The following is a 21,257-nucleotide window of genomic DNA, read 5'->3' on the forward strand; positions in this document are numbered from 1 at the left end:
GCCGAGGAAAACAGACCTTGCAATACACATCAGATGTCTGGCAAAATGCTCTTGAACCACATTAATGTAACAAATGTAGAGACACCAAAGATGACCAAAACCACAGACAGCACATCAATGGATTCTCTTTCAAAATCATTAGCATTTAGCTATGATACCAAAACCAGCGAATTGGCAAGAGATCCAAAAGCAAACGTCCAGATCAACAGAGTAAAATCCATCAGAGAAATGTTTCTTGCTAAGAGCAACACTGACGTGCAACACGGACAGACACGTCTGACTAGCCCGAGTTCCGATCCGACAGATTACCAGCCCGACTCTCCTGACAGCACAGAACACCAGTGTTCAACATCACCAAAAGATGAAGACACGTGCAGGCTGGCCATCGCCAAAGGTTACGTAAAGAGGACTATTGAGCGACTTTATGGGAAAGGCGTTAAAGGAGTTGCTTCCGATGAGGACAAACCACCATCCACTCACAAAACCAAGAAAAGAAAAGGTCCAAAAGGTACAAACGTCACCAGTCTGGCTTCCATCCATGAGGCTCGCACAAACGTCATATCAGATCTGTCCTACTTTAACGCCACAAGCTTCATAGAAGGCTTTACTGACCCAAACGTTACTCTTAAGACTTGGGTGGGACACAAGGATGCGGTCCTTATTGATAACGGTCGCTGGTTACTTCGGGAAAATCAAACCAGCCCCAATTCTTCAACGCAGGCTGAAGACGCATCCAAAAGTGTACAGGTAAAAGAGAAGGCGGTGGTGGAGTCAGAGCAGAATTCTGGGAAAGAGGATGCTCCATACTCATTATTCGGCCCTACGACACCTGATAAAGTTCCTCCATTTAAAGAGCAAGAGGAATACGCAGGATCCACAGGAACAACGTTCACATACATTCACCTTCCAAATGCAAGCGATTCTGAGATAGAGACGGATAAAACAGAACATGCAAAGAAGGACACGGAGAACACCATGACTCCTTTGACAAAGCCAGATAAAGGTTGGACAGAGAAACACGGCATTTTAACTGTCTTTAGTCTACCGAATATAAAGAAACCCAACAAGGTGCAACCAACGTTAGAAGCAACACCTCCTGTAGTTACTCAGCCGAGCAAACAACAGAGTGTCCAAACCAAGGTTGCAAAACGTTCATCAGAACCTGATGCGCTGGAGATCCTGTATATGTTTTGTGGACAGCACTGTCCCTTACTGTAAAAAGATCTAAATTTATGAAATAACTGATTTGCATCAGTTGATCATCTACGCCAGCCAAAGTCATTAACTTTACATTAAGAACCAACAAAAACCCAAGCTGAAGATATAAAACTGTCAAAAATAATAGAACTCTGCTGAAGATAAAATATTCAGACTAGAGAAACAGCCGTGTGTGTTCAGCAGGGCCAGATTAAAATTATAAATGTATGATCAAACTCATCTAGAAGTCAATAGGCTTGTTCGACTTGATGCGGCGCCGCAAAATCCGACGGGCGGATGACATCAAAATACCGCGAGAGGAAACTTTTTATGGTTGCTCGAATCGCTCTCGCGGTACTTTGATGTCATCCGCCTGTCGGATTTTGCGGCGCCGTATCATGTCGAACACGCCCATTGAGATATCGAACGTCTGCTGACGTCTCATCTGCGTCACAGATATTTCTCAGGAGAAATAGAGGCAGAAATTTCAGAAACGAGATCTCAACAATGTCACAAACGGAACTCAGAATTTTCCAAATTTAGATTATTTTCCTTTATAATCTACATTCATTTTACACCTCCATACTCTTAATATATTAGAACAATTTGTTCAGTTGTTTTTTAAGCATTTTTTTGGACAAACGTCAAAGACTAAAGAGATAACACAACTGCTATGAAAGAGCAACATCTGAGCAAAAACGAACTGAATTTGACACAGGCAGTGCAAAAAAACCCTCTTCTTTCATTTTCTTTTATGGGAAAGGCATTAAAGGAGTTGCAGAAAAACCCTTCAGCGCCTACAGTTACAGACACTACAATATGTCAACAAAAATATACCTGTAGCTGCTTTTGGACCGGTAAATTCACCTGCTACAGTTACAACAACTGTATGTTATTTAGAAACGTGAGGCTAAACAACATGACAAAAAATAAACAGAATAAAACTCACAAAGAAGTTCGTTGTTTACGTTTTACGCATCTTCATGTCGTTACAAAGCCTTGTATTTCTTCCTCCGCTTAGCAGGATGTAATTTCCTTTATAAACTGTATCTGTCACGTTTTAAGGGCCATTAAAAGTCCATACGCATTACTACACGCTATCTTTGTGAAAACGTGATCAGATTATGCGTATGTGCGGCGCTGCGCAGACCAATCGGCCTGCGACAACAAAATACCGCGAGATTAGACTGCACTATATTACCTCGAATCGGTCTCGCGGTACTTGATGTCATACGCAAATTGATCTGCCCTGCATCGCATGGAGTCGTACACACCTGTTAGTTTTTAATGCAGTGATGCAAATGTGAAGCCGCGTTCGTGTCTTTTTTATGAGACGTTTATATACTGGATGGGACATTTTACAAATGCAATAATTTAGAGGGTCGTATCAAAGAACAGAAATCAAACGCAGTAAACTCTATTTGAAAATCCTCGTCCTGGACTGTGATTGGTTCATCCTAATAAACGCCGGATAAAGGAACAGGTTACACAGGTTAGCTTCGGCATCGATTGGGGTCTGCCATTTGCACGTGCCCAACTGCCATAATGTTAAAAGAATCTGGGGCAATTAAATATTCACCCTTTTAAGACTTTAAACATTAATGTCTATATTGCATTGATTTGAAAATGCATTTATTGTATGTATTTTAAGCACTTACTGTGAAGTTGTTTATTTGTTTGTTTATTTAGGTAGGTCACCGCATTTGTGATTATAGTTGATAAATGTCATTGTCATGAACAGTAAGACTGCTAACTGTTTGTAGAAAACAAAGAAACGTACTGATTTGTCCTTAATAAATGGCAGCTGAATTGTTGTATTATTGAATTGTTATGTATTAACGTTACTGTATTGACTGTATTTGTTTGCTCAGTTATACATGTTAATTTCTCCGTTTTCGTGAACTGGTAATATTTATCTATTTACCACTGGAGGTCAGACTGTCATGGACATTGTTGCTATGCGCTCGTGTTCCACAGGGGGCAGCAGAGATTAAGAGCAATGCATTTCTTCCCATGAAAAACATCATGAAGTTCATCGGTTGTTTGTGTAAATGCTATATTTTTGCAGTTTTCTCCCCCACAAAACAAAAAAGTACATACTATGCTAAATTTGAAATTTCACATCAGATCATTTAGGTTTTTAATACCATATTTCACTTTTAAATTAAAGCAAGTTGAAAACAGGGAATAATGTTACATAGGCCTGAAGAAGACAACCAGCATTCACATGGTAATGATCTGTTTTGTCCGTGTTACTGTATGTGTCGTCAGTATGTAAAACACAGAGTTAATATTACACATCATGGGAGCTGCTGATGCGCGCACCTTCACACGTCTAGCGCATCTTTATGCAAATAAAAACGGTCAGCAAGTTTAACGACGATAGTTGAAGTTCCTTGTTTTTTTTTGGTTACAGTTTAAAGGTTTCATTTAATTGCAGTTGCCAACAACCAGTTACACCAACTACCAGTTCAGATAGGTAAGACATCCACTTAAGTCTTAAGTAGCCAACTGAATGAAAGATAAATACTTAATGAAAGTAGCCAACTGTAAGTTAATTCAAATGCACACGAGTTTGAAATAACAAATGCTTAATGAAATAAGAGTTGGTGTTGTAGTATATGGGATCTTGAATATGTAACCTAATGATAAATGTATTTTTGTTTGTTTATTTATTATTATTATCATGAATTAGGCTGTAAATGATCATCATGTTATATATGATTATATGATATATATGATATTTATCAGGGTAGATTTATTTATTTAACTTAGTCATACAAGCTATTGAACATTTCTAGCATCAGAAAAAGATACAGTGCCATAAAATCCCATTTTTAAAGCTACAATTAAACAGTAAAAAGTATGGCATACAAAATAAATTTGTGAAACAGCAGAATGTAAAAGATATTTTAGAAAATGCTTGATTTTTTCAAACCATGTTTGGGTCAAATGTGGTGTTTTTCTAAGGTGCTTCATAATGTCATTGAAGTAGGCCTAATTTTTTGTCTGTATTGTTTATGATAATCGTGAATTCAATAACATCAACATTGTTTCGAGAAACAGGAATGAGTAAGTTGCATAAAATGAAAACAAGTATTTTGTATTTAGACTTTTGTCATATTACCTAAAAAAGTGTGACAACTAGCCCCTGTGTCTTGTCTGTAGGCTTGTCTCTTCAGCTGGTATGGGCTGTGTGAGCTCCAGATCAAAGAATGAGGGAGTGATGGGGAAGCGTAATACTCAGACACTTCAAACCAACCGCTACAGCACGGACCCAACAAGATCCGAGGTGAGAAAATATTTCCGACCACTATTTGAACAAACGTGGTTGGTAATAACGCAGGCGTTTTTCTGTGACATCACTAAAATACAGTTCATATTCAAATAACGTAAAGCACCTTAAGTCATATAGAATTTGCATTTGTGGTCTTTAATATCTTTAGAGGCATGCACCCTTGCTTCCTGGACAAAAACTACAAGATATGCACGGTATCATACGTCATCATTACGCAAACACAGTTACACATATTCAAGAACTATTTTTCCATTTGCCTCGTGTATGTTTCATGAGAATGCACCTGCTTTTGTTGTGTTGTCGTGTGAATATGTAAATCCAGCTTGCAGTGCACAGGAGCAAACTGTCAACGCCCTGTATTCTTATGAAGCTGTTAAAAACACTGATCTGAGCTTTAAGAAAGGAGAGAGACTTAAAGTATTAAAGGCGTGAGTAGTATTATACTTAACCTTTTAAATCTGGAAAATTTTAGCCTGCAACTTGAACAATTTAACAAATTTGCTACATGGAGTCAAAAAAGATTGAAAAATCAATTTGTTGAGTTACAATAAAAGTTAAAGTGTTCTTAGTCTCTTATTTAAAATGTTTTCCTCAAAAATAAATAAACAAAAACACTTTTACAATCAATTTAATATATCGTAGATTGTATTAACTAATATAAGGATTTTATTTTACAAATCAATTTGACATCATTTACATTAGCAAATTACACGAATTTGTCCTACTGTGAAAAATATTTATACATTTCTAGGGATGGTGATTGGTGGACAGCCAAATCACTTTCTTCGGGACAGGAGGGTCTTATACCTTCAAACTATGTCACGGCAGCAAATGAGTAAGAATGCAGACAGACACACACACATTACATACACATCATAGAAAACACACTTCTTCTCAATGCTCCCAATTTCATGTCAGATGGTTTTTTAAGAACATCAGCAGAAGGGATGCTGAGAGACAGCTGCTCGCCCCCGCCAACAAACCAGGAGCTTTTCTCATCCGGGAGAGCGAGACAACTCCAGGTGAGGCGACACATACACACACACACACACACACACATACTGAGATGTGTTGTTTTCGTGCAACGAACAGGAATCTTTCTGTTTTCCTCAGGGAATTACTCCATGTCAGTCAGAGATGTAAATGCTAACGGTTCAGATATGATCAAGCATTATAAGATCCGGTCGCTTGATAAAGGAGGATTCTACATTTCTTCCAGAATCACTTTCACACACATACAAGATCTCATCTCGCACTACAAGAGTAAGTCTTTTAAGGCTACTTTTCAGTAGGGCTAGTTGTTTAGTAACTTACTTAGTCCCACAAATCTTTGGTAGAAGGAGTTTTTGAAATTTCACTTAAAACAATTTATGAGAACATCCCTGTTGAAAAAACCAGCATATGCTGGTTAGGTATAGGTTTTGAAGCATGGTAGCTGCAAGCTGGTCATTTGCTTGTCTAAGCTGGTCATGTGCGAGCTTAAACCAGCTCAGGACCAGTTTAAACCATCACATGACCAGCTAAGGACCAGCACAAACCAGCTACCATGCTTCAAAACCTACCTAACCAGCATATGCTGTTTTTTTCAACAGGGATGTTCTCATAAATTGTTTGCTTGAAAAAGTACAGTTCACCCGAACATGAAAAATCTTTCATCATTTACTCACTTGTCTTTCTAAACCTGTATGAGTTTCTTTCTGCAGAACACAAAAGAAGATATTTTGAGAAACGTTGATAACCAAACAACATTGAACCCCATTGACTTCCGTTATATGAACACAAAACCACTGAGACATTTCTCAAAATATCTTTTGAATGACATGATGACAGAATAAACAATTGATAGAATTTGTATTTTCGGGTGAACTGTCCCTTTAAGTGTCTAGTGTGTTTTTGATGTGAATGTTTATGTCTGTAGAGAACTCAGATGGACTTTGTAGACGTTTGGATAAAGTGTGTGTGAGACCTCAGGTCACCGCACCGTGGGATGAGGACGCTTGGGAGATCAGCAAAAATGACCTTCGCATGTTGAACAGACTCGGTGCTGGACAGTTTGGAGAGGTTTGGATGGGTGAGCAGTGTGTTTCACAAGTGTGTTTAAAGTGTGTTTCGGACCCACGCGTCCGTAATAAATGTATTAAAAATGTGTCAAACATTATACCAAAATTAACCCTAACCCTAAGAGGATCTTCACTCAGGGGTATGGTAAAAAAGATTATGTTTTAGCCCTGAAAATTAGTTTAGTTCATATACGTGGGCCAGAAGACAGAACACAGGGAAACAGAGACATCCTTTATGCATGAATTCCACTTCCTGTTTATGTTAAAAACGCGCTACGCATATGATACTTTTCATGCAAAGTCTTTTTATTTATCACCAGTGTTGGGTGTAACTATAGTCACTAAGTAATTAGTTACTGTAATTTAATTACTTTTCCCTTGAAAAAGTAAAGTCTGTAATTTAATTACAGTTACTTCTGAAGTAATTAAATTATACTTTGTGTAATACTGTATATATGTGTGCAATAGTGGAAATCAAAATCCAAAGTCTAACTTTAAAATCCATGCTTTAATGTATAATTCTCAGGTAATAATACTCCTATGTAGTTTTATATGATTTATTTGAATGAATTAAAAGAGCAGTTTCATGTCTATCCTTGAGTCACTTAACTAATCAAGGTTGATATAGGATATAGAAAGTAATTAGTAATAAGTAATTCAATACTTTTGAGTAATTTGTACAGTCATCTTAAAGCTTATAGGATAACGCAATGTAAGTCGCTTTGGATAAAACATTCCAGGAGAAACACCCCTCGCTCAGACTGCCTTTCGCATTCATCCGCTTGCTAGTGGCACGGAGTGCGCTATAGCAGCATAAGACATCAATTTTTACAATATTGAATATGTAACTAATAATTACTTTTTCAGAGTAACTTGCCCAACCCGTGTAAAATCTTTTGTAGAGTACATTTTTACTTGTTTTAATTTAACTAAGCCTATTTACAGGATATATACAAAGCTCCAAAAATCAAATAAAAATTAACGTGAAAGGACGGGGAGAATGTTTTTGGAGCTTTGGTGTGCCGACTTCGTACATATTCTTTTGATTCTTTTTTGGTTGGGCACCCATTTCAAGTTGACATGCGTGCTTTTGCTGTGTTTTCACTAAGCCTAGTTACACACAAACCATGTTAGAAGGTTATTAATAAAGTTACATTTATCATCCCTCTCTTAGCGTACTATAACAACAGCACTAAAGTAGCGGTTAAAACGCTGAAGCCTGGCAGTATGTCTGTGCAAGCTTTTCTTCAGGAGGCAAATCTCATGAAAAACCTTCAACACGAGCGTCTCGTTCGCCTTCATGCCGTGGTGACCAAAACTCCCCCCATCTATATCATCACAGAATACATGGCTAACGGTAATTCTCCCTATCCAAATATTTGGGGTTCAAAAACACTTGCATTATAAATAAAACACATCTTTAATATATTAGAATTTCATTTGGTTGTTTGTCTGATGTTAGGAAGCCTGCTGGATTTCTTGAAGAGCCCAGCCGGGAGAAAACTGAAGCTCCATAAACTCATTGACTTCTGCGCCCAAGTAAAGACAAACACACACACAGATCAGAAAAAGAATGATAAAAATCCTACATTTCCTAAATATGGTTGATTTGACACGCCATGACCAATCAATATAAAAATCAATTTACGCATAATTAAATAAAAATTAATCATTTTTTCCTTTCAGTAATCTTTTTCCATTTAGTCAAATTGTATTGTCAAGCATATCATAGCTACAGATGTGATATTAATATATTTTCTCAGAAGGACGGAAAGCGGTTTATTATAGCGCACCTGTGATGCATGAAGTGTGTGTGTGTGTGTGTGTGTGTGTGTGTGTGTGTGTGTGTGTGTGTGCGTGCGTGCGTGCGTGCGTGCGTGTGTGCGTGTGTGTTAGATAGCAGAAGGCATGGCGTATCTCGAAAAGAAGAACTTCATCCACAGAGATCTAAGGGCTGCGAATGTTCTTGTCAGTGAAAGTCTGCTGTGTAAAATCGCAGACTTCGGTCTCGCGAGAGTCATCGAAGACAACGAGTACTCGGCCAGAGAGGGTAAATGTACTCACGTGTACAGTTTATTTTAATGTACATCTGTCTATAGTAAAACAAGACAGATGATTCTAGCATCACCACACATTTCATTGTAAACGCACTGTGATTATTTTATTTTTAGGAGCTAAATTTCCTATCAAATGGACAGCACCTGAAGCCATTAACTATGGGACATTCACTATTAAATCAGACATGTGGTCTTTTGGTGTCCTAATGTATGAAACTGTCACATATAGCAAAGCACCATACGCAGGTGAGCGGAGTGCATTCATTTGACTTATTTCACAAATTTTCATAGTGCTTTAAGTGATATTTGTTTTGTGTCATGAATTTCACTTTTTCTTAGAAAAAGTTTGAGAAGCGCTGTTCTAGGAAATGCTTGTAAGATGCCACATGGACCTACCGTCTGCTGCCCTCTAGTGGAATAAAACAAGCATCACTATTAAAGGGATAGTTCGCCAAAAAATAATTGTATTTATTCACCCTCATATCTTTCAAAATCTGCATGACTCTCTTTATTTTTTTGCACAAAAAAGGATTATATTTAGAGATGTCCGGTTTTGTTCCCATACAATTTAAGTCAACTCAACTCAACTTTATTTTTTTTGTATTTTTTTATTTGAGTTGAGTGAGTTGACTGAGCAAGTCAATGGGGACCAATGTTGTATGGTTACAGACATTCTTCGAAATATCTTTTGGGGTTTTTTTAGAAGAAAGTCATACAGGTTTGAAATGACACTGAACTGGGGTGAATAAATAATAAAATAATTTTCTTTTTTTGTTTTTTTTGGCCTAAATATTACAAATGTTCTATATATATATACAGCCGTGGAAAAATTTATAGACCAAAATTAATTTTCAAAATAATTTTTGTTTTGTTTTATTGCATTTGTCTTCAGGTAAAATTATCAGTTTTTGTTTCATTCTGTGAACTCCTAACAATATTTCTCCCAAATTTCAAATAGAAGTATTGTTTCTATTTGCATTTATTTGCAGAAAATGAAAACTGGAGAAACAGGTGAAAACAACAGAAAAGATTAATTTTGATGCATTTTTTCAGACCTCAAATACTGCAAATAAAAACAAGTTTATATTCACTTTTAAGCAATACAACAGTGACATTTCTACATGCATTTAGGAAATGTTAAAAAAAATGTGATAAACTAGATTTTTATCGCAGTCTTGTCATGCTGTCAGTTTTTCACATTGCTTCCCTTCCCATGGCTATGAATTATACCGGAAACACTTTACAATAAGTTGCTATAGGCTAATTATAAGTTTGTAAACATTCGGGATGCGCGCGCAACTTGGCTGCAGAAAACCCCTGAAGAGATCGCCTTTATAACGACTAGAGAATTACACGGATACGGTATACAAAAAAGTTAGACCTACAAAAGATTATAGAAAACCTTACCTGAATAAAATAAACACAGATCCGGATGATTTCGTCAGTCCAGCCTGTTTGTTTAATGACTTGTTTAGCTGAAACTGGCATATTCAACGACGGTATTCCATAGGAAATAATACCATAATTTTTGCCATTCCTATTCTGACATTCAACAACACAAAAACACGTTTTTGAATTAATCGTCTCCTCCGTTTCACTCATTGCTGCTTTGTTTCGTTTTTCAGCAACCAGTTTGCGCGCGCAGCTGGCAGTGACGTAACCGTGACGTCGACTCCAAATTGGTCTATTAGTTAACATTAGTAAATGCATTAGCGAACAATTAACAATTTCGTTTCTCCGCATTTATTAATCCCTGTTAATGTTAGTTCATGTCAATACAGTTAGTCATGTTAATTCATGGTGCATTAACTAATGTTAACAGTGACAACGTTTGATTTGAATAATGTATTACTAAATGCTGTAAGAGTATTGTTCATCGTTAGTTCATATTAGCCAATGCATTAACGAATTAACAAATAGCACCTTGTTGTAAAGTGTTACAATTATACCTCACCACACGGTTGTAAAGAGGCGTGTAATACTACTGCATTAAGTGTACATGACCCTTGATATGGATGTAAAGGGGAATATCACCTAAAGACGCCATGTTGATTTCTCTCCCCCAGGCCTCAGTAACAGGGAGGTGATAGCACGAGTTCAGCGGGGATATCGCATGCAGCGTCCAGAGCACTGCTCTAAAGAACTCTATGATGTGATGCTGTCATGCTGGAAGGCCAAACCAGAGGAACGGCCTACTTTTGAATACATGCAGAGCGTTCTAGAAGACTTTAACACAGCCACAGAGGGCCAATACCAGCAACAATAACCATCAACACACATCAGGACACGCCTTCACATTTGACCACCCGATTGAGTTTAGAATAGTTTTATTACACATAAAAGTACATTAAATACCTAAAACAAATTAAACACATCAGTGCTGTCACGCATGCATTCAGCTGGGCTTCTTCCTGAGTGACGTCGTCGCTCTCACAGACTTCTTGATGGTCCGACACAGATTGCCTGTGGACTGAGGCATCATCGATTCCTTAATGTTGACCAGCAGACCGCGTCTCGTACGAGGCTGACCCGCAGAATCATTCAGCTTGGAGAGCTCCTCCCTCAAACTGCTCGACTCCGCCTCTTTGTTTGTGACATCACACTGTAACCGCACGATTTCACGCTCCTGTACCCAATAAAACCAGATGTTATGTTCAGACTGACACAATCTTAATGCAAGTGTATGTGTGTACCTGGGTTGAGAGTTTGTTCTGTAGATTTTGGACATCTGCGAGCTTCTCCATGTAGCTCTCGCCGGCTTCCTGCAGGGTTTCATTTAACTCGCCGATTCGCTGCCCGAGAGACACAAGCAGCTACAAAGAGAAAAAGCAAAGTTTCGCCTCTGAAATCATTTTTGTTGTTTTAAGAGAGTCTATTTACCTCTTGTTTCTCGACACACAGTTTCTCCACAGCGCACTTTTCTTTGTACAGCAGTTGGTATCTCTCTGCATCTTTGGTTAGCGGATGGATGAAACATTAAACAAAAGAACTCATCTATCCTCATCACTGTTCTAAGAAAGATGCATGCGATGAATGGGTTGAAAGCAGGCATACCGACGTCCGGTGTGGCAGGTAGTGGATCTGTCTGCATTGAGCTCGCCAGTGTGACGGGTGGAGCGGATGCTGAACGCTGGCATTTCTGTTCCAGTTCACTTACAAGATTCTCCAGCTCCTGAAAAAAATACACTTCCAGACTTCAAAAATCTGACTAGACCATGCCAAGATATCAGAAAAAGTACCTTGAAATCCTTGCCGCATCTGGAATAATTAAAAGTGGGATATCACTGCGGTCCTTCTGAAACCTCGCATCTCCAAATTTTGTGATTGTTCTTTTTTTGCCATAAATCATTATTAGTCACCCGTTATGTTTCTCCATGGGTTTTTACAAATATTTAACCAATAAAAAAAGTAACAAAACTTTAACACCGTATTTAATCCGTAAAAAACATGTTTTACAGTGTTTATTCAGCAAATTTAGAGACGAGGTTTCCGAAGGAAATGCATCAAACGATATGCATACAAGTGTTTTAGATGGTTGTTTTCCAACACAGGACAAATGTTAAAATGAAGGTTTGCAGTTTAAATTCAACCCCCGTGCCCTACGTAAATTAACCATGGCTTATTCCAGCTAAAGGAGCAATGTGGAGATTTTAGCGGCATCTAGCGGTGAGGTTGTGAATTGCAACCAACGGCTCACTCCATCCCTCCCCTCCCTTTCGAAGCACTACTGCAGCTGACACGGGACCGAGATGTCATCACGTTTTTTGTTTCTGTCAAAGGAGATAACGTTTATGAAAAGTGTGTCAGTTTGTCCGTTTAGGGCTACAGTAGATACAACATGGTGAAATCCATGCAAGGGGACCCGCAGTGTATGTAGATAAGGTAATAAAAACAATGCTTCATTCTATAAGATCTTAATATACCTCTAAACACATTACAGACGATAGATCCTCCAAAAACTACACACTGGACCTTTAAAACTTGGTAACCACAAATCTAATTGTAATTGGGGCATTATAATACTGTTGTGCATTCTTGTGGATGCGATGTTGAGGTGTTTACGTGCCTTGACTCGTTCTAGCTCTTCATTGTATTCTTCAATGGGGATGTAATCTTCCTCCAGCCTCTCCAGCGCACACTGGTACGCGTGTTCTTTCAAAGCCTCTTTATACATGTCAAAGGTGCTTTCCATCTTCTCTTCATAACTCTCCTTCAGATCCACCATCTGACGACTGAAATGAGCACGAATGCTTAAGATTACTGGATTAAATTCTACATTACGTGTCCTTTTAATGCTCACACGCACCTGTGCAGCTCCTCTGCCTCCATGATCTGTTGCATCATCACATCTCCCATTTCCTTCCGTATCTGAATCTCCTGCAACAGGTTCTTCCTACGTTCGGCCAGCAGTTTGAGACGCAAGCTCTCCACCAAACTCACAAGCTCCTGCAGACGACGGACAGTCACAGGTAAACAGAAGCATTATTTTAGGTATTCATTGCATCACAGAGTTTGAAAGCATCACCTCTTGAGGTAATATGGACATGTCTGCCTCATCGTCGCTGTCCAGTAGCTCTTCCTCGGAAAGGTATTCATCAACCGCCTGAGCATCGATCACTCCATTCTTCAGCAATGGCTTCCCATCACGACCAACTAGCCGGGGAGCCAAAGACTCAACAGATCGCTGAGGTATCACCTGAAGCACCTAACAAAAGAAAAAAAAAAAAAGCCATTTAGCAGATGATTTTATTTAAAGTGACATACAAAAAATCGTGATCCCAGTGATGTCACACTGTGGGTGGGATGTGTCATTAAAGGTGCAGTTTGTAACTTTTGCAGTAAAATATCCAAAAACCACTAGGCCAGTGTTATACATTTCGTTCAGTTGAGTACTTCCAAGATCTCAAATGTTTCCAACTATTTGTAAATCGTGAGAAAATTGTCATTTTAACCAGTGACACAGGCTGTGTCTGGCAGTTGCCTGTCAATAGCGTCATATCCGCGTTACCAAAGACACTAAATGGAAAGAGGCTCAGAGATGATGTATTTTTGTAGGCTAACCCACAAGTGCCAAAATCATATGCATTTCTCCCCATAGGCTTTTGGAAGATTGCAAAAAATAAGCTCTGTGATTAACAAAGGTTTATGATGTCTATCAAGATAGTCTTTACAAATTAACACCACATTTGTTACTTTGAAGCTGAAATACAATCGGCAGACGTAAAAAGCTAACACGATGCTTAAACTACACTTAAGGTCGCTCGATATCAACTTCACCACCACCACCAAGCCTCCGACAACTCTCAAACTTGATTAAAATGTGTTCCCTGGTAATTCATTACTCCGTGAATGAATCCGCATCTACGTTTTAAGATAGTTGTGCCCATATTGCATTTGTGAACTTTATATGCACGATGACGTCTAACGTCCCCGCCAAAGGAAGTAGTCGCTTTTAGCAACTGCCGGTTTTAAGAGACAATAACGCTTCTCTAAAATTACATTTTATGCGATTTTTATTTGTGTCAGAATAAAATGTGAAAATATTTAGAGGTTTTGTTTACCACAGATCTTATTTTGGGCGAAAACCCATTCACAAAACCTATAGACTTTAGAGCGATGTAACAGGAAGTCCTAATATACTAACTTGCTTCCGGGTTTTACATACAAAAATACGTCATCTCTGCAGCTCCCTATGCAGGAAAGGAGACTAGAGGCTGTTATTTGATTGGCTGAGGTGCCTCACATGATTCGTGTAAGCAGTTATGCTTTCTCCAGAGTAAGACCTTGCACCTCCCTAATAACAGTCTCTGGCGTTACCCTCGATTTCCGCTATTACTGCCATAGAAACCATGACAACACCGTCTCATGGACAAATGTGAAAGTATTAGTTTGTATCGTCTATCAAGCAACTATCTTGTGCTCCATAACAACTGCGCAAAACAATTATTCTTTACTGTTTGCAGCCGTTGTTGTATCAAAATCCTACTCCCCGTGAGATTACGACTCCCCTGTTTTCCCCTACGAAGGTTAGGGATAGGATTAGGTGTGGGCGGGATTTAGAGATAGGATGCTGCTTTGTGATTGGTCCCTAAGTGAATGAACCAATCAGAAGTAGGGGAGTCGTAATCTCACGGAGAGTCGAAATTTCGGTACAACATCGGTTCTGTCAAGACATTTTTTACTAGGCAAATATGCTGAGCTTGCATGTTTCACTAGACAGGTGAGCAACGGTTTAGATTCATTTACTGACAGAAAATGTATGATTATATCAATCAACAAGGTTAGTCTTATTGTTTGAATGTCTTAATTTAGCACGAGTGTCATGTATAATTTAGCACGAGTGTCATGTATACATTTACTGAACAAGCAGTAATAGTTTTAGATCATCTGTCTAAATAGTAATTTCATTAAATTTTATGAATTGCATCTAATGCGTCCAATTCATTATAAAGAAATAAAATCATGTCATCAAACAACATTTATAAAACCATTACTTTACATCATCCATAAACGTGATTTTTCATTCAAGTCTGACTGATTATTAGTTGTCAAGCTACGCCATTATTATTGTTTTGAACATATCTGTTTTGAATGTGCGCCCTCTAGCAGCGGATTATACAAACTGCGCCTTTAATTCAAGACTGTGCAATAGTAAAGACAAAAAAATGGACACACGCAAGAAGTCGTCTTGGCAGATTTACGCCACGATAGTAGAACTTGATGTACTCAATATGCAAAATTTGCATCTTCTCAGACTTTGTCAACGATCATCACAAACCTGCTTGGCGACAGCGGAGAACTTCATGACATGGAGGGTCTCATCGTAAGTGGAGGCACACTGGTTGATGTTCACGATCATGGATGCTCGGCCACGCCCGCAAAACATTCCCTGAAAGAGCCGAGTGAGTTTGCTCTCTCTAAACGGGATGCAATTTGTCTTTGTCCTTAAAGGAAAACAGGAACGCACAGGAACACTGTTCAGTTCAGAATGCATAATGTCAACATTTGAAAAAGCAGACATTTGTGGCACTCTTGGCATTTGCTTGTACCTGTCATTCTGGTTGTTCCGGAGGGCTGCGATACACTTGCCCAGGATTAGCAATGAATTATTGATGTTACCGGCCTCTTTCAGACGCTCTCCAAACGTTTTTGTTTTGTTGCATCTTTCGGAGCCGGCCAAGTCACAGAGTGAAAGACTGAGAAAGTGTTAAGATTCCACACAAACAGATTTGCTCAATAAAACATGCTGACAAAGAGAGTCACTTACTCCGACAGTCCCTGAACATCTGCTCCGTCGATACGTATGAGTTTTATGGTGAAGATGCTGTGACTGCAAACAAACCAAAGGAATCAACATTTTTGTTTACAGTTTTATGCAACACCAGTACTGGAAAAAAATCAGTATTTAAAAGTCCTGGTTTTGGTTAAATGAACAAAAATCAGTTATTTTTACCCCAATTCACAAACAACAAAAGGATTATAGGCCTATCCCAGATTTATAATTTTAGCTGTCAGGTATGATTTAATGGGAAACATCGGTTTGACTTCATTGGACTTGATGTAAATGCAATTACATTGTATGTAGAACAAAAATCAATGATACATTTTTACTGACTTGCATCTTACGGTGGCCGCTAGGTGTCACAGCACTGCAACGGAAGAAAACAAGCAAATAGAAAAGACACCAGCTAATTCAGAAAGCATTTTGATTAGTTTGGCGACACATGCCCTGCAAATACTTGCAGCACAAACAAATACAGAAACACGCTGCAAGTGGCACAAACAACAACGGAAGTGTTTCCAGGGGGCTCCAAAAACTGATGGACCTGGCTGGGATGCGCTTCATTTCACTGTGTCCATATTGAACAATTTAAGTAAATTAAAGGCTGTGCTTAAGTTATGTTAGCTTAATCCAAAGGCTAAGGAAATGCATGTTAATGATGTTAAAACAAACAAGCAAAAACCTACATTTAACGTGATCGACAACAAAGAGTATAGAACCCAATAGAAGTTCTAAAGCCAGGGTGTTAACATGAGCCATTACGCTCATTGGCTAAAGGTTGTAAGCTTTCCATCTAGTGTCTTTAGTAAAATGATGCCCGTCCCAGCCAGGTGCATCAGTTTTTGAAGTTTCCCTCGAACACTTCTGTTGTCACCTGTGACACTTGTAGCGCGTTTCTATATTCATTTCTGTTGCGAGAATTTGCAGCGCGTTTCTGTTTGTTTGCGTTGCGAGAATTTGCAGGGCATGTGTCGCCAAACTAATGAAGATGCTTTCTGAATTTGCTGGTGTTTTTCTATTTGCATGCGTTTTCTTCCGTTGCAGTGCTGTGACACCTAGCAGCCACCGTAGGCATCTACATTTTTTTTGATTCAGTTAAAGTTTGTTGTTGAAAATTTCTTGAAAACTTATGAAACCTCAACTTTATTAGAGGTCATTAGAAAATGTGGAGCTGTGCTCAATTTTTTTTGGCAGTGGCTATTTGCACTAACTGAAAACAATGACAGATGCTATTTAAGTTTGAAGCGGAGTAGGTTTTGTTTACACCAAGTGAAAATAGCAGCATTTCTTAGCTATATGCCATTTACACTAAATGAAAATAGCTGAATTTAGTTTAAACAGTAGTTAGATGCTATTGGTACTTATAGTGGCAGATGCCATTTGCACCTCAGTATTGTTGTGCATTAAACTTTGTGCAATGATAGTGTAAATCATATTTATAAAAATTGTTAAAAGGATGGTAATTTATTATATTTATAAAAATGGTTAAGGACATAATTTATTGAGAAGATAAAGCCCTACACCTACCCCTAACCTTAACCCAAACCTAAACTTTATAAATAAACACTTGTTAGCCAATTTTCTTAATTTTATTGAAAACAAATGCCTTCATGATCTGATATGTGATGAAAAAAGGTCCGGCAAAAAGTGAATTCGAACCCGTGTCTCCAGCGTCAAAGTGACCTGCAGAGAAGGTGATCGAGCAAAATAAAGAATCCTGGGAACATATCTGACATATTAAACTGATGTTCAACCTTCTGCTGGACGACTGGTTCATCTTGGTGGCTGCCGCGCTGCGGTTCTTATTGCCAACACGCAGAACTTTACTGGCCTCCTCCACATTCTGCACATTGACCCATCGCAAATCTAAAAATACATCACTGATATTCATCTCAGCATTGACGACAGCATCTTTGTTTTCAGAATCTGTGAAGGAGCCTCACCTCTGACGTAGGAGCTCCCTGTGCTGTCCTCGCACACCCGCAGCGCTGGACGTCTCTTGGTTTTGCTGGTGTGGGGCGGCTGAAGCAGATCGTAGACGTGCTCATTGTAGATTTCATAGAAAGCCACCCAAACAGAGTAAAGACAATTGCCTTCATCACTCGCACCGTCAGCACTGTCAACTGGAAGATCAAAAGTTTAAAGCCCATTCTTACATTTGAGGGTTTATAGAAGAGATGTTATTACACGGCTTGTTGGAATGCTCGATTCTGATTGGCCAGTCGAGACATTTGCTGGTTCGTTATTCCCAGATAACGACCTCAAAACTAACAACACACGGTAACCCGGATGCAGCAAATCATTTTGACATGTGTTATTAAAAGACATTTAATTTTAGTTTGCCAAAGAAAACCTATGACATTATATTTACAAATGATTAAACCAAACTGCCTGTTTGTGACATTTGAACATACTGTAGTTCAAAACCAAAGGAAAACAGCTTTTCCTCACCGAAGGTCTGCATTTGGTAAAAATGAGCAAGTAGCCGTGTAATGAGTGGGATAATGTACAAGCAGCCGGCGGTTATCGCAAAATAAGCCCTTCAATGTGATACAAGACCTGATCACACTGTCAGGGCTTATTTCTGCAATAACAACTGGCTGCCTGTGCATTATCCCTTACATACAACGCTCATACCCGTATGATCATATGAGACTCCGGAAAACGACAAACTGTTGACCGATGATGATGTTGAGCTTCTACTTCTGCTGGCTCTTGTGGATTCAGGCTCCTGAGGACATAAAGATTTAACTGGATGACTTACACTTTAAATGTCAACACATTCATAGCTTGCCATCTGAACACACAATGCATAAACATACAACACTACAACATCTCTTACCTCTTTGAGCAGAGCGAAGAGTGCTGCCTTGGCATTTTTCTCTGCTTTGAGTTGCTCCGAATCCAGTTTTTGCACATCCGAGCTCAAATATGGCTTCAGGTCCATGGACTCATACTGACGGCCAACGATGTGTTTGAACAAAACCTCTAATGCACGTGTCAAAATGCCAGGTTCCTTCTGAGAACCTTCGAACAAAGAGCACATATTCATTTCACACAATTGCTTTAAAATAAACGGACGACATTGACTTGCACAATGCTGATGTTTGCACATCATGGTTGTATAAAGTCTGAGAGAGGGTTGCCTTGTATGGTGTAGGTTTTTCCAGCGTTGGTGACTCCATAACTGAACACCAACGCATTTTTCCCATGCAGAAAGCCTTGCACCTGTGAACTGATCGTTCCCTCGAAGAACTCCGATTGAGTACACGATGGCCCAAAGATCTACAATGAAATCCAGAGAGAACGACTGGGCAGGGTCAGATCAGAACTCCAGGTCCGAGGTCCGTGGCAACATCTTACCTGTGTGAAGTTGAATTTATAAACTTGCTGGCCGATGCCTTTCTCACTGTTCTTCATGGTAGCGGATCCTTTAGGAGCATGAAGGGCAATGACCTCCGAGTTCTCCAGCACAACACAACCCTGAGAGGAGAACGATGTGAATCCCACATACGTCGATGTTTGCGGTAACAGTATCGAGCTCTGTATTACCTGATCTTCATTGCTTTTGAGTTCGTCTTCACTGAAAGGGCGCACTTTTAAGTACACTCGGAGTTGCTGCTGCTCAGGGCCTTCAGCAGACTCGCTCTGAACGCACAAGACACAAAACTTCATAATAAGAACTGTATGAGATGTTAAGAGCACACTTTAAAGTCCCCGTGAACCGGAAGTTGCGATCGTTTTTACTTCCGTATTTTGACGCATTTTCAATTGAAATAGAATTTCTAATGAGAAAAATAGGGGGCGTGGCTTTGGTCTTTCTCTGCGATTTGATTGGATGTATAAAAACAGCCGTTGTATATTGAAAAGGAACTGGCAGCAGACTGACAGTTGAAGGGGAGGAGTTAACAGATGTTCCGCCCAAGCCATCTAACACGTCATTTAAGATGGATAGTCATTACAGGAAGGGAACGCATTTTCATATTTTAACTAAGGATTATGAGGGCACACAAATTATAAAAAGAGAATGATCCACATTGGTAAACTATTTACAATAAACGCTGCAATATTTCATGAAAAAATAGGCATTGAATTTTTTTTTTTCACTGGGACTTTAAAACAACATCAGTAGTTGTAAGGGTACCTGCGATGTAATGGAAGAAACTCCAGAAAGTTCTGGCAAAGGTGCATGATGGGGTTCACAAGCAGTCGACTCCATAGCCACTAACACGGTGTCTTCATTCCTCACATCCACAACTGTCTCCATGACTACACAGCGATTAAAATATTGTGGACTTAAGTAAAGGTAGGTTTGAAGCCGTGAGTGATAAGTCACTTAAAACAGTTTTGAACAGCTAGAAACTTTTTCAGCTTCAAAGCTTTGTGGGTCACGAATCCAACAGAACAATTTACAGCGAGTTCAACATTCCGAGAGTGAAAAATAGCTTCTGCTACTAGCGCAGGTGAGTTGACATCTGACCCAATGGAGATGTCCAACCAATCAAGTCTCACCTGCATCACCTGCTCACTAATCAGAACTCAACAACAATCAGCTTTTAAAAAAGGCACAAGACACACCTGTTCATTAAGGGGGCGTTTTCAATATACAGGTAGTTTGACATTTTTTGTGCTGAAACTGGAAGAATTGTAATACAAATGATCACTTTAATACATAAGTTTGGGCACTTGATAAATGAACAAGCAGAGTTCACCCAAAATGATTTTTATTTACTTTATTTACTCGACTCCTTTTCAAACCTGTATGGTTTTCTTTCTTCTCCAGACTACAAGGTATTTCGAAGAACATTAGTAAACAAACAACATTGGACCCCATTGACTTCCATTGTTTGAACACAAAACCTTTTCTCAAAATATCTTCTTTTGTGTTCCACAGACGAAAGATTCGTATAAAGGTTTTGAATAACATGAGGGTGAAAAACAATGCAAGACCCTTCATTTATCAATGTTACCTAACCTTAAATGGTCTCACAAAACTCTAAAAGTACAAATATGTTTTAATATAAAATGTTGTGATAAAAACTGCATATGTAACTATACAAAAATATCTGAATATCATTAATTTTGTCGAAACATTGGGGATAGTTCACCCAAAAACAAAAACTCTGTGATCATTTACTCAGCCTCTTGTCATTGACATTTATTCATTTGGCATTCTGCAGAACACAAAATAAGATATTTTGAAGAATGTTGATAACCGAACAGTGGCAGCCATTGACTTCTATTGTTTGGATACAAAACCAATGCAAGTGAATGGCTGCCAACGCTGTTCGGTCAACATTTTTCAAAATATCTCGTGTTCTGCAGAAGAAACTCATACAGGTTTGACATGACAAGTAAATGAC

At 38.9% G+C, this 21,257-nt stretch overlaps 2 protein-coding genes across 3 annotated transcripts; one reads left to right on the forward strand and one right to left on the reverse strand.

Annotated features, from left to right (window-relative positions):
• The first annotated feature begins 1,541 nt into the window (after positions 1–1,541).
• On the forward strand, positions 1,542–11,000 carry LOC130559306 (tyrosine-protein kinase Lyn-like). 2 transcript variants are annotated; one of them, XM_057342293.1, is made up of 14 exons: positions 1,542–3,244; positions 3,614–3,676; positions 4,366–4,489; positions 4,644–4,689; positions 4,818–4,923; positions 5,247–5,330; positions 5,414–5,517; positions 5,609–5,758; positions 6,414–6,566; positions 7,730–7,912; positions 8,018–8,094; positions 8,452–8,605; positions 8,727–8,858; positions 10,679–11,000. In XM_057342293.1, the coding sequence occupies exons 3-14, from the start codon at positions 4,385–4,387 to the stop codon at positions 10,876–10,878; spliced, it is 1,494 nt and encodes a 497-aa protein (XP_057198276.1). In that variant the 5' UTR covers positions 1,542–3,244; positions 3,614–3,676; positions 4,366–4,384; the 3' UTR covers positions 10,879–11,000. The 2 variants fall into 2 exon arrangements, with proteins under 2 accessions (XP_057198276.1, XP_057198269.1); XM_057342286.1 differs by having other exon boundaries at positions 1,542–3,676.
• zgc:56231 (uncharacterized protein LOC406257 homolog) lies at positions 10,890–20,383 on the reverse strand. The gene is made up of 18 exons (XM_057342273.1): positions 20,039–20,383; positions 19,447–19,542; positions 19,258–19,377; positions 19,041–19,179; positions 18,737–18,921; positions 18,532–18,625; positions 17,838–18,017; positions 17,649–17,760; positions 15,880–15,942; positions 15,662–15,808; positions 15,391–15,556; positions 13,138–13,317; positions 12,919–13,058; positions 12,679–12,844; positions 11,667–11,784; positions 11,493–11,563; positions 11,306–11,425; positions 10,890–11,238 (listed from the first exon to the last, which is right to left on the reverse strand). The coding sequence occupies exons 1-18, from the start codon at positions 20,159–20,161 to the stop codon at positions 11,008–11,010; spliced, it is 2,451 nt and encodes an 816-aa protein (XP_057198256.1). The 5' UTR covers positions 20,162–20,383; the 3' UTR covers positions 10,890–11,007.
• Positions 20,384–21,257: the final 874 nt, after the last annotated feature.

This window comes from Triplophysa rosa, linkage group LG1, assembly GCF_024868665.1.
Source record: "Triplophysa rosa linkage group LG1, Trosa_1v2, whole genome shotgun sequence".
Lineage (NCBI taxonomy): Eukaryota > Metazoa > Chordata > Actinopteri > Cypriniformes > Nemacheilidae > Triplophysa > Triplophysa rosa.

Coding starts and splice junctions, on each gene's coding strand:
- LOC130559306 (XM_057342286.1), top strand. CDS start 4,385: ATGGGCTGTGTGAGCTCCAGATCAAAGAATGAGGGAGTGATGGGGAAG. Junction 5,759..6,413: donor TCTCATCTCGCACTACAAGA/GTAAGTCTTTTA, acceptor TTATGTCTGTAG/AGAACTCAGATGGACTTTGT. Junction 8,859..10,678: donor TAGCAAAGCACCATACGCAG/GTGAGCGGAGTG, acceptor TCTCTCCCCCAG/GCCTCAGTAACAGGGAGGTG.
- zgc:56231 (XM_057342273.1), bottom strand. CDS start 20,161: ATGGAGACAGTTGTGGATGTGAGGAATGAAGACACCGTGTTAGTGGCT. Junction 13,318..15,390: donor TCTCCGCTGTCGCCAAGCAG/GTTTGTGATGAT, acceptor TTCTTTTGTTAG/GTGCTTCAGGTGATACCTCA. Junction 11,426..11,492: donor TGTGTGTCGAGAAACAAGAG/GTAAATAGACTC, acceptor TTCTCTTTGTAG/CTGCTTGTGTCTCTCGGGCA.